The 13,367-nt window shown below is 41.6% G+C and overlaps 1 protein-coding gene across 1 annotated transcript in view; it reads right to left on the bottom strand.

The window, feature by feature from the left end:
* The window catches only part of IQGAP2 (IQ motif containing GTPase activating protein 2), a 338,102-nt gene that overhangs the window by 67,827 nt on the left and 256,908 nt on the right, over positions 1-13,367 (bottom strand). The window contains 3 exon segments of the mRNA XM_047778139.1: positions 6,385-6,555; positions 8,691-8,833; positions 13,158-13,325. Of these exon segments, the coding sequence (XP_047634095.1) occupies positions 6,385-6,555; positions 8,691-8,833; positions 13,158-13,325 (482 nt within the window).

Genomic DNA, 13,367 nt, shown 5'->3' with positions numbered 1-13,367 from the left:
AATTAAACTGGGTACGAGGTCACAGCTGAGGCTTGTCCCAAGTTTGGGAAAGGAATGATCACGTGGAAGACCAGTTTCTGGTCTGAAAACTTACTTTTACCAAGGCCCTGAGGGATAGGAAGTAGTAATGAAATGGAATTGCTCTGAAACACACAAATGGACAAAGTGGGGGCAGGTATTATTTTGTAACCATATGAGATGCTACAAATAACAACATGTAAGTATCTTTTCTCCAACACCTTGGACCACCATGATCCAGACTGAAAATGAAGATGTCCACCAACTAGGGACACTGGGTCCCTGAGAAGAGAGTGCTCCAGTTGATCTTTTATTTCACTCTTTTTTTTTTCTTTTTAGGGCCACACCCACGGAATATGGAAGTTCTGCTGGCCTACACCACCACCACAGCAACACGGGATCCAAGCCGCACCTGCAACCTACACTGCAGCTCATGGCAACACTGGATCCTTAACCCACTGAGCAAGGCCAGGGATTGAACCCACATCCTCATGGATCCTAGTCCGGTTCGTTAACCGCTGAGCCACAAAGGGAACTTCAATTTCATCTATTTTTACATAAAGTTTAGTGAGTTTTTACTTAGTTATCACCGATAAAGAGAACTTTTATAGGAAACACTGGCAAAAAGTGGACACAAACTGTTATCTTTAGAATGGTCAAATTCATAGATATTATAAGTTGATTCCAATTCATTTTGAGAATCTTTTTATTGAAACATATCAATGAATCTCTAATGCTCTGGTTTTGTTTTTCTCATTAGAAATGAAATGCAAGTTCTGGGTTTTTAAAAAGACAAAAAAAAATCAAGTTATTTCTAAAAATTTCTTTTCATATCTGCCTATATCAATCCACCTCATCCCTTCTTTTTAAAAAGGCATATGAGGAGTTCCTGACGTGGCACAATGGTTAACGAATCCGACTAGGAACCATGAGGTTGCGGGTTCGGTCCCTGCCCTTGCTCAGTGGGTTAACGATCCAGCGTTGCCGAGAGCTGTGGTGTAGGTCAAAGACGCAGCTCGGATCCCATGGTGCTGTGGCTCTAGTGTAGGCCAGTGGCTACAGCTCCGATTTGACCCCTAGCCTGAGAACCTCCATGTGCCGTGGGAGTGGCCCAAGAAAATGGCAAAAAGACAAATAATAATAATAATAATAAGGCATGTGAAATTTATTGCCATTTAAACCTCATGGTTCTTAGTTGGATTTGTTAACCGCTGAGCCATGATGGGAACTCCGTGGTAACACTGTTTTAAAGTACAGACATGCAAATCCTATTATACATTCCATTCCTTGGCTCAAACCTAAAGGCAAGCAAGCTATTGGGATTAGCTCAAGTTCTTATCCTGCTTTTTTTGAATTATCTAAACTCCAGAAACATTATCATTATTATTTTGTCTTTTTAGGTCCATACCAAGAGCATATAGAGATTCCCACGGTAGGGGTCAAATCAGAGCTGTAGCTGCCAGCCTACATCACAGCCACAGCCACGCCAGATCTGAGCCACATCTGTGACCTCTACCACAGTTCATGGCAATGCTAGATCCCCAAGCCACTGAGCGAGGCCAGGGATTGAACCCGAGTCCTCATGGATACTAGCGGGTTTGTTAACCACTGAGCCATGATGGGAACTCCTCCAGAAACATTATTAATCTCTATTAGTTCAAATCCACAAAGATTCTAAAAAAGTAATCTAGTGTAGGAACAGAGATTTAACACTGAAGCATTTTTGCACTGGTTGAATGAAACTATCAGTCCATTTTGTGCTATGTTTTTAATGTCCTAAGGTTTCCGTCTTCACCAACAGTACTCTTCTGAAGATTTCATTTTATATTTCATCTCTTTTATCAATTACGTAGATGTTCTGGAATCTGCATTTTAATTTTATTGTTACCTTTCCAAACCAAGGCAACTTGGCTAGGCTTAGAGTTTTTAATCTACAGAAGGAGAATACTATATGCTTCCTATTTTATTTGTCAAAACATAATGTTCTTTTTATAGTTTCAGCTCCAGCAGGAATGGCTTTTCTTATTCTGTGCTAACAGCAGAACTCCTGTGCAAGGCCCAGAGATAACAGGTGCTTCCAGCTAGAGGCTCTTTATTAAAAGTAATTATAGGTATAAAGTTAGAAGAAGTTGTTGGTAAAAATGCAAAGGGAAACAAAAATTCTAAAAAAAAAAAAAGCCACTCAGAAACAGCTTTTTAGAGGCAATTATAGACAGAAGGCATGTATAAAAACATCAGTCTCTCAACTGGTATGAGAACTTGTGGGGAAATGTACAATAGCCATCTTTTTGTTTTTATTTTTGTTACCATAAATATACTTTCTAGAGTTCCCACTGCGGCTCAGGGGATGAAGAACCTGACATAGTATCCATGAGGATGTGGGTTTGATCCCTGGCCTTGCTCAGTGGGTTAAGATACAGCATTGCCATAAGTTGAGGCATAGATCGCGGATGTGGCTCGGATCTGGCATTGCTGTGGCTATGGTGTAGGCTGGCAGCTTGCAGCTCAGATTTGACCCTGGTCCAGGAACTTCCATTTGCTGCAGTGCAGCCGTAAAAAGAAAAAAAAAATATATATATATCTATATATATATTTTATATATATTTTTTTCTATGTAATGTAGCTGTAACAAAGGATCTTTCAAGCTCCCTAGACCTCAGCTAGGGTGTGGCTGCCCTCAGCTGGGGACCTTCTCTCTGAACTTGTTAAGACTACTGTGTCTGGGGCCAATGCAGTTTGAACTGTTCCACGGAGGGAAATCTTCAGATTTCACATCATTCCCTTAATTCAGAGTGAATCAGCCACTTTGGCAAAAAAACGAGATCAGCATGACTCCCTTTAGTTTGTGGTCTTTTGTTTTATAGCTTCTGATTGTCCACCTCTAGACGATCTGGCTGGCTAAACTGGTTGCCTTGCTTGATAACTGGGCACCCAGGACAGTAGTAGTTAAATTACCAACTTTTTTTTTCCCCGCACCCATGGCATGTGGAAGTTCCCCAGCTATCGATCAAACTTGCGGCACAGCAGCGATTCGAGCCACAGCAATGACAATGCAGGATCCGTAACCGGATAGTTCCTCAAATTACCAACTTCTGAAGCACACATTCTCCTGTGCTCTGTGAGCCAAGAAAACCTTAAACATTTATCTTCTTCTCTTTCTGCTAAAAGGCACAATCCTACAAGAGCAGTCAGGACATTTAAACAATGGGATGAAGCCCTGTCCCATCAGGTCACCCCCTTCCTCCGGGCCCCAGACTCCACACAGATCGTGGCAACCTGCACTCGTATCAGAGAAGCTTATTTTTTCCCCTTTGCCCAGGTATCCTGGCCTAAAGGTCAGTAATGCAGTAACTCCCAGGGCTAAGTTTTGGTGTTTATTATACTATATTTTTCCCAAGTGGCATTTCAGTTTTCTTCAGTTTAAGAAAAAAAAAAAAAAATATATATATATATATATATATATAGTAGCTAACACTTTTTTTCCTGAAATATTTCTGATTTCTTTGCCACACCTACTGCCTCAATGTTGGCCTCCCTACTACCTGTCCTCTGTCACTATCTCTGTCACCTGAGCATTTCAAACACTTTGTTTTTGTAGGGCCGCTCCTGCAGCATGTGGAGGTTCCCAGGCTAGGGGTCAAATTGGAACCGTAGTCACTGGCCTACACCACAGCCACAGCCATGCAGGATCCAAGCCTGTCTGTGACCTACACCACAGCTCATGGCAATGCTGGATCCTTAACCCACTGAGCGAGGCCAGGGATCAAATCTGCATCCTCATGAATACTAGTCAGATTCGTTCCTGCCATGACGGGAACGCCATTTTTTTTTTTTTTTTTTAATTCCAAACACTTGTTGAGCACTTTATAGCCACACACCAGGCAAAGTCTCTTCTGTGAATTATCCCATTAAGTCCCCACAGCCCTGCATTAAAATAGGTATTATCATTTTCAAATGAGAAAGTGTATTTTATTTATTTTTTGGGGGGGCTGCAACCGAGGCACATGTAGGTTCCCGGGCTAGGATTGAATCCGAGCTGCAGCTGCAACCTATGCTGCAGTAACGCCGGATCCTTAACTCACTGAGGCCAGGGATGGAACTGGCACCTCCACAGTGACCAGCTGGATCATTAACCAACTGTACCACAGTGGGAACTCCCATATGACAAAATGTATTTTATTTATTTATTTTTATTTTATTTTATTTTTTGTCTTTTCTAGGGCTGCACCCATGGCATATGGAGGTTCCCAGGCTAGGGGTCTAATTGGAGCTACAGCTGCTGGCCTACACCACAGCCACAGCAATGCAGGATCCGAGCCGTACTGAGAGAGGCCAGGGATTGAACCCGCAACCTCATGATTACTAGTCAGATTTGTTAACCACTGAGCCATGACGGGAACTCCGACAAAATGTATTTTAAATCATCTATTCTTTCCCTTAGCTGTTTTTTTGTTTGTTTGTTTGTTTGTTTTTAATCTTTTTAGGGCCACACCCACAGCATATGGAGGTGCCCAGGCTCCTGGTCCACGAAGGGAAATCTTCCGATTTCACATCATTCCCCTACTTCAGAATGAATGAGCCACTTTGGCAAAAAAGTGAGATTAGCCTGACTCCCTTTGGTTCATGGTCTTCTGTTTTCTGGGTCAGCTCATAGTCATCTCCAGGCTCTAGCCTGCCTGTGCACCTCATGCCTTCCTTTTTAGAAAACTATCAGCAGAGGCAGAAAAAAATCATCATGGGGTGACTTCATAGTGCAATGGCTTCTTCAATCCTGCTGCCCCCACTTAAGGAGTCGGGGAGAAGGCTCCAGGTGACTGTCCTTCCCCCAGCTCTCTCATGACTTTGGCCCCGAGTCCTAATATCAGACGGATTTTATACAGGTGAACTCTTCAGAATGGCTTCCAATTTGCAACACTGCTCCGGGCACACGGGAGAGCCTGAAGCTGGTCCAAACTGTATCACAATGGCTGACACTTTTGGGATTTCATGCCAAAGCAGAGCCATAGCATTGTTAGATGACTCTATTTTTAGGATTGTCTTTACTTCCTGTGTGTTTCTCCTGCCATTTGTTTCGAGAAAGAATACACTAGAAAACTTACTGGTTCATCTAAAAAATCCTTTGAGTATCAGGTCTGTGGAAGAAATTTCCTTTAAAAAATTAACCACTCCTGCCTCCTAATATCTTAAGCTCTGAGCAATTTCAGACGTTTGAGCACCTATCGTATGCAAGACACAAGAATACCAAAGCTTTTATTTTATTTTATTTTATTTTGCTTTTTACAGCTGCACCTGAAGCACACGAGGTTCCCAGGCTAGGGGTCTAATCGGAGCTGTGGCCACTAGCCTAGACCACAGCCGCAGCAACATCAGATCCAAGCCATGTCTTTGACCTACACCACAGCTCACGGCAATGCCAGATCCTTAACCCACTGAGTGAGGCCAGGGATTGAACCCCCAACCTCATGGTTCCTAGTCGGATTCGTTTCTGCTGCAGCACGATGGGAACTCCCACGAATACAAAAGCTTTAAAGACGTATTTTCCACCCTGCACAATATCACAGTTATAGGTGGGGAAGCAGTTAAGTACACCGATGAGCATAAAAGAGAGGCTCTTCAACTTAAAAACTTTCAATTTAAGACATTTTTAGAGTGACTGGCCAAAGCAAAACCCCACCAAACTCTGCCCATCAACAACAATATCACTTTGGACGCACAAAAAATGGACACATGCAAGGCCTTTTGGAAACCAGCATGGTGGTTGGTAGAAGGTGTTGGGGAACACAGAAGACAAACAAGTTCCTCTCCTGCCAATCAGAACGTTCGGACAAGTCATGCAAGCTTAAGAACCGCTCACAGCCAAAGAGGCTGGGAATCAGGATGCCCCTTGCAGGCCGGAATGACGAATGAGGGGTCATGTAAGAGAGAAGACCCTCTCAGAGATGCTACATCTATTTCATTAGTTCTTCTGTTCTTTGCGTTAGAAGAGCAAAGAAACTCAGATGCCACTCAACATCCACGAACCACTAAATATCCAATTCTAAAGCACCCAAGATCAACAGTAGCTGACACAAGGATATCCATCTTATTAGAGAAACAGGATTTCAACTCTGATCTCACGTATACCACTGACTCCAATGAGTCACAGTACCATGAATATTTTCCAAAAAGACCACAGGTATAAAGTCATTCAACATCCTTCCCATCGCAGAGTCTTTCATCAAAAAGACTCAGGTGCACTGGTTAAGGTCAAAATCCGCAGGCAGATTTGTTTATTCGAATGCTGGTTGCTGACGGTCCTATTATCAAACAAAACATTTCCAGGGAACATGACAGTTTTCTGTAACCAGTGGTAGGTGATTCACATACCTGTATTTTGACCACATGCTCTTCTTGATCGTACAAAAATGCTTTCCTAGCTTCAAACTCTTTCCTAAGACGGGGTCCTGAGCTTGTGGCTTGAAAGCGAAGAAGCATATCTTCGGGAGCAGACCACATCTTCTCACGGATGTAGTCTGCTGTGATTTCCTCAATAATGTCCTGGCAAGAGACATTTCTTATGGTTACACCTCACACATCAGGTGAAAGGAGCATACAGAACAGCTTCTGGAAACGGTATTTTTCAGAAAATGACCTGGAGAGCTCTTTCTGGCTTGGTGTGAAAAGAGATTTGACCAGAGCCAAGGAATGACCTGGCTTAGCTTCTTCCTTAGTGATTCCTGGTTTGGGCATCCTTTAAACTTTTTGCTGAGCTGGTATGAGAATGCAGTTGAAAGGTTTCAGGACATGGAGGCGGAAATGTATGAATGATGCTGGCAGGGACCAGGTGTGAGGCCTGGGCTCCACGGAAGGCAAAGGGGACCAGGAAGATGACAGTAAGAAGATGCATTGCCTCCTCTGTCTCCTGAGGGAAAGACTGAAGTGCCCAGGTCAGAGGAGGCAGATCCCTGCAATGAGCAGGGGAGAACTCCTAATAACTTTGGTAGAAAATATAAGACTTGGAGCAGAAGAAAAGGGGGTGGGAGAGGGAAAACAAGCACTACTGTGTGCAGACCGAGAAGCTAAGATGGAAGAGAAAAAAAGAAGGGGGCCTGTGAGAAGTCTTCATGTGGGTGATGAACTGGGTTTACTTTGATCTTTAAGAGACATAAGCAAAGCATGGCATGGACTTACATTTATGAAGGATGCCTCTTATCCAGTTGGACTAGTCTCAATGGACTGTTAAATTTAAACAATTAAACGTGAAATCATATAAAAGATGCATAAATACCTTTAAGAGAAGACACGTATGCATTCTTTTTTTAAAAAATTAATTTATTTTGTTTGTTTTTTTGTCTTTTCTAGGGCCACACCCACGGCATATGGAGGTTCCCAGGCTAGGGGTCTAATGGGAGCTGTAGCCACCGGCCTACACCAGAGCCACAGCAACTTGGGATCCGAGCCGCGTCTGCAACCTACACCACAGCTCACAGCAATGCCGGATCGTTAACCCACTGAGCAAGGCCAGGGATTGAACTGGCAACCTCATAGTTCCTAGTCAGATTCGTTAACCACTGAGCCATGACGGGAACTCCACGTATGCATTCTTGAGTCAAATCAGTAATTTTAGATTATCCAGAATATAAATGTTTTTAAGAGCATAGACCCTCCACTTTTTTATTAATCCTGACGCTCCATTTCACAAAGTGGTACCCAGGGCATCTTTGGATGCCACCCGAACAGTTTTTGGATTTTAATCCTTCAAATGCTGCTTCTTCACAGCTTGATACATCTTTTCGGTCACAGAGTTTGGTCTTTAAATACTGGCCGGGATATCATTTTTCAACAAAGTAGCACTACTAGTTCATGGCCACAATACCATTTTCCTGTAAAGTGTGGGATCTTTAAACACTGGAAGTGAGTTAATAAATAACACTACCTTCACTCTCTTCTTGTCATCCAGGATTTCTGCGGCATTGTCAGCCCCAAGCCCCCAGTTTTTTTTCTCTGAGTTTTAGTGAATAATGCACTGGTGATTTTGTCCCCAATTTTTCTATACTGCACTATTTCTGATGCTGGTGACTTGCAACAGTTCTCTAAGATCTAGGTTTGTGGTTTTGTTTTTTATTTTGTCCCCAAACAGAACTCAATTATTAGAAATATTTTCTCTTTCAAAATACTCCTATGCCTGGCTCAAATAGCAACGTTCAAATCCTCTGGGTCCAACGTTTGGTCTCAAGTCCAAAGCAATCCTGGTGAACATTCCTTCAAGAGTATTTCTCCCTGAGAAGCATTACTCACTTGTAGAGGATCTACTCATCTTTGTTGTAGGCTGAGGTAGGGAGTGGGGGTGAGGAGGCAGGTGGGGAGAAAGAACACATTCTGAATATGGACAACCGAGGAATTAAATAATTGAGGTCTGGTATCAAAGAAAACCTGGAGATTGATTTCTTACGATAATCTGCCATCCTAAATAAGCTGCAAGAGCTTTCTGCCCCGCTGCTCTGTTTGGTGTTGCTACGCATAGGGAGAACATTCTAAAAGCCAGTAACCATGCAGCCAAATCCACCTGCAGCTCATGAAGATTTTACTCCAAATCCCGTCTTCAAAGAAATTCGTTCTTCCCATCAATTCCGTGATTCCAAAATAGAAAAGCAATCACACTTCTCTTTATACAGTACATTTTTGCCTCCTACCTTAATTTCTTTTCCTGTGAGCCATGATTCTTTAGGTAGGAAGGATTCAGGTGGGACCCAGGAACTTTCTTGTGAATCGATGTTGTAGTAGTAATCGTATTTGTCCTGCAGGGTGAGTTTGAGCCATGAACCTTCAGCAGACACTAAAGAGAAAAGGTTTGTTAAAGATCAAAGAGGAACCATGGACCTTTCAACATGAATGTCGTTTCTTCAACAAGGAAAATAATTGAATGATTATGTTTTCCACCAGGCATTCAGAGAGTCTAAGTTAATAGCATCGGACATGACTCATTAAAAAGAAATGAATTCTGTGTATTCAATGGCAGCTCCCTGCCAAGCCAAAGAAAAAAAGGAGGAAAGACTGATGCCTAATGCTAGCTTCGGATCCCAAATTTTTCATGAGGATGATAGGAGTTACAAATGGCCAACAAGGAGGAAAAGCCAACTAGGCATGGACACCCTAGGTAGATGTGAACAGCACCACGAGTAGAGAAGGGAGCCCAATCAGGAAGAATTCTCTTTGTTTAATAAGAGTCTTGGCAGCAACTTCTTTGAAAAGGAATGATCTTCAAGGGCTGTAACTCATTATTTAAGGCGGTGGGGGGGGGGGTGTCAGTGATCTGTGCTAAACCAAAGTAGAAGGTCTTTATCAGACGACTTTATCAAAAGCACAAAGTGGCACATGCAACCACCAAGGTCACCAAGGAGGGAGGAGGGAAATTCCTGGTTCCTGACTCATCGTGCTCACCACAACCACAAAATGAGAAAAAAAAAAAATGCAAGAATTCAATTTGTGTGTGTGCATGTGTGTGTGTGGTGAGCAGGGACATACTAAGAAAAATTATGGCAATCATGGCTTAAGTTGGTCAAGAAGGATATCTCCTCACAAATTCACAGGCTACACTTCCTACTTTTAAATCCATTAGTTATGTTGACTGGTCGATTCTTTTCCCAGGCCAAAGAGCCAAAAACAACAGTAAAAATCAAAATAAAAACTTCTGACCCAGACCAAGATAGGCTGCCAAGAAGGAGCATTAGACTGATTGCCTTTACAGGCAAATCAAAGGTCAAAGAATATTTCAATGGATTCAAATAACTAAGCAGAGATAACATGAAGGCCCTTTAATGTGTGTTGATCTCTATTTGGTTTTATTTATTTATTTATTTATTTATTTATTTATTTATTTGTCTTCGGTCTTTTTAGGGCCACACCCACAGCATATGGAAGTTCCCAGGCTAGGGGTCAAATTGGACCTGTGGCCGCCAGCCTAAACCACAGCCGCAGCACCATCAGATCCGAGCCTCATCTGCGATCTATACCACGGCTCATGGCATCCTTAACCCACTGAATTCAGGCCAGGGATCAAACCTGCAATCTCATGGTTCCTAGTTGGATTCATTTCTGCTGTGCCACAACGGGAACTCCCCTTTATTTGGTTTTAAATGTCCCTCAACTGTTCTGTCAAGGTCCTGGAAGAGAGGTATATCTTTTCGAATGAGCAGTCACACAGCTGTTAGCTGCTGAGAAATACTGGTCTACTAGAAAATATATTGTACAATCAAATCAGGATGATCTCGAGTAATCATTATATTTTCAATCACCAATAGTAGTCAGATTTACAAATACTTTCAGAAGAATGAACACACTTTTTAAAAAATCATAGTTGATTTATAATGTTGTATCAATTTCTGCTGTACAGCCAAGTGGCCCAGTTGTGCGTATATATATGTGTGTGTGTGTACTATTTTTCTCACATTATCCTCCATCATGCTTCATCGTAAGTGACTAGATATAGTTCTCTGTGCTATCATTGCTCATCCACTCCAAATCAATAGTTTGCATCTACTTCGACACCCTTTTTGAGGCAACTCTGTCAGTGGGACCAAAAGAAGACAAATAAAGATGGTGAAAATGGTTAGCTTCTTTTATTTTCATAAGAACTGAGAAGTAAAAAAGTTCTTAATTGGTTAAAAGCCAACTGCATTATAAGGCTTTATTTGGGTAGGGATGGCACTGGAAAATAGAAAATAGAAAAAGAGAATTCTATCATTTTCACATTAAGTCTGAGTTTTTAGTCAGATTAGAGGCTGAGGAGGACATCTACAGAATAGCGTTCAAGTATTTTTCCTGAGAATGTAGTTGGGGAGTTTTTGTTGTAGCTCAGTGGTAACAAATCTGACTAGTATCCACGAGGATGTGGGTTCAATCTCTGGCCTCGCTCAGTGGGTTAAGGATCTAGCATTGCCAAGAGCTGTGGTGTAGGTCAGCGATGAGGCTCAGACCTGGCTGTGGGGTAGGCTGGCAGTTGCAGCTCCAATTTGACCCCTAGCTTGGGAACTTCCAATTGCTGCAGGTATGGCCCTATAAAGAAAAAAACAAAAAAGAAAAAAAATGTAGCTGCTTTACTACTTAAGGATAAGACTAATTATGGGCCTTTGAGGAGCCATAAAAGAAAAAGATTCCAGCTAGTTAGGAGGTGGTGAGCATCCTAATAAGAAGATACTCTTTCTAGATGCTTTCCAGACAAAACTATCACCATATAAGACCTAAACTGAGTTATGAGGTTGAGTGATCTACTTAAGAGTGAATACTTGTGTTTGGGGGGAAAAAAGCCATCTTAGAATCAGAGATGAAAGAGGCAAGAATAAAGCATTCTGTCGCTGTTCACTCCTCCAAACAACGTGCACAGCTCTGTTAGCAATGAAAGTCTTCAACTGCCTAGAAAGCTTCTCTGCCTTCCTTCCAGAACAAGACCTATAGCACACAAGATGGAAAATATTTACAGAGAGGAAAGATTTTTAGTCTTGTGTGCTGTAGGTCTCTCACTCAATACTTGACTGCCACTGTAGCAGGAAAGCAGCCTGAGACAATATATAAATTAATCAGTGTAGCAGGATTACAATAAAAAAATTATTTATAAAAACAGGTGGCAGCCCAAGGAATCCACTAAAAAACTGCTAGAATAGATGAGTCCAGCAAGGTTGCAGGATACAAAATCAATATATAAACATCAATATGTCCATACAAAACTTGTACACAAATGTTCACAGAAGTGATAGGCAGGGTAGCCAAAACTGGAGGGAAAAAAATCCAAAATTTTCAACTGATGAATGGATAATCAAAATGTGGCATATTCACACAATGGAATATTATTAGCCATAAAAAGAAAGGAAGAACAGATATCTATTACAACATAGATGAACTGTGAAATGTCCAGAATAGGCAAAACCATAGAGACAGAAAAACATATTAGGTATTCCCTGGGGCTGAGGGTTGAGAGTAATGGCTAATAGGTAAGGGGCTTTGTTTGGTATAATAAAAATGTTCTGAAATTAACTAGTGGTTCTGCCTATACAAGTTTGTGAGTGTTTTGTTTTGTTTTTTTTGGTCTTTTATCTTTTCTAGGGCCGTACCCGCAGCATATGGAGGTTCCCAGGCTAGGGGTCAAATCAGAGCTACAGCTGCCAGCCTACACCACAGCCACAGCAATGCCAGATCCGAGCAACTCTTGATAAAGGGATGTGAAGGGGCTCAAGGGTAATTAGATGCCAAGCAGAAGAGAATCCCAGTTCACTAACAGAAAATTTGGAGGATGAAATCCTGAAGTTAGAAATACATCAGATTAATTTATAAGGAAGGACACAGGGTACTTCTGGACATACCTCCAACTGAGCTAAAAAAATTTTTTTTTAATTTCCCTTAAGTTTTGCTTCCAACTACTGTCACAGCAGTTACCTAAAGATGAAAAGTACAATGAACATGACCCATGAAGTGACAAAGAAACACCAGCCTAGGAATCAGAAGATACCTTGACCTTTGACACTGGGACACAGCAAGGGCTCAATAAAAATCTATTAGAGAGATGATGGATTGTCTCCACCAAAAATTAATGTCTTTGAGCCAGGCATTTTATCCCTCTGTCCAAAGCTTCATAACTGTGATTCTTCTAAACCTGAAAAATAAGTCTTAAACTCATGACCTAAAAGATACTTTCCAGAGCGAATACTTTATGATCTGCCATTGGATTGAAGAGGCATAAACATTTGCCAAGATTAGAGGAGACCAATTCATTGTACTTTATCTTGTACTGTCAAGATCACGCTTATACTTCTACTTCCTGTTGTACAATTAGGTATCATTTGTTTCAAAAAGGATGGACAGAAATATTAGTGTAAAAATCAGTTGGTATCACTGGAGCAATGGCTCAAAAGCAAGACCTACAGAAAGCGAAGTCTCCTTTAATATTCTACTTTCTCAAGTATATGGCGCCCACACAAAGGTACTAAGCTAATCGCAGCTTTCCAAAAGACAACCAAAGAGAAGAAGCACCTGAAAAATGTCCTTTGCCAGAGGACATTTTAGAAAGGGTCATTTGAAAGTGATTACTCGTCTTAAAATTAAGATAACACAGAAACCATTATATTCAAAATGATATTTAGTTTGGGCTAAACAAAGCAGCAGCTTACCACCATTAGATTTTTGGTCTTTTGCCTTCGCCAGGGCATCATAGTACCTGTCGGCACATTCAGGGATGATGTCATTTGTATTAGGAACAGCAGACTTCAAAACAGACAAAATGTCACTTTGCTTTTCCTTCTCCAAAAACTGATTAACGTCAACGACCAGTGTAACCCCTGAGTAATGAAAAAGAAATGTACCAGTTAATGGTTATAGTC

This window comes from Phacochoerus africanus, chromosome 4, assembly GCF_016906955.1.
Source record: "Phacochoerus africanus isolate WHEZ1 chromosome 4, ROS_Pafr_v1, whole genome shotgun sequence".
Classification (NCBI taxonomy): domain Eukaryota; kingdom Metazoa; phylum Chordata; class Mammalia; order Artiodactyla; family Suidae; genus Phacochoerus; species Phacochoerus africanus.
The sequence above is the reverse complement of the archived record's forward strand: the minus strand, read 5'-3'. Positions and strand labels throughout refer to the sequence as shown.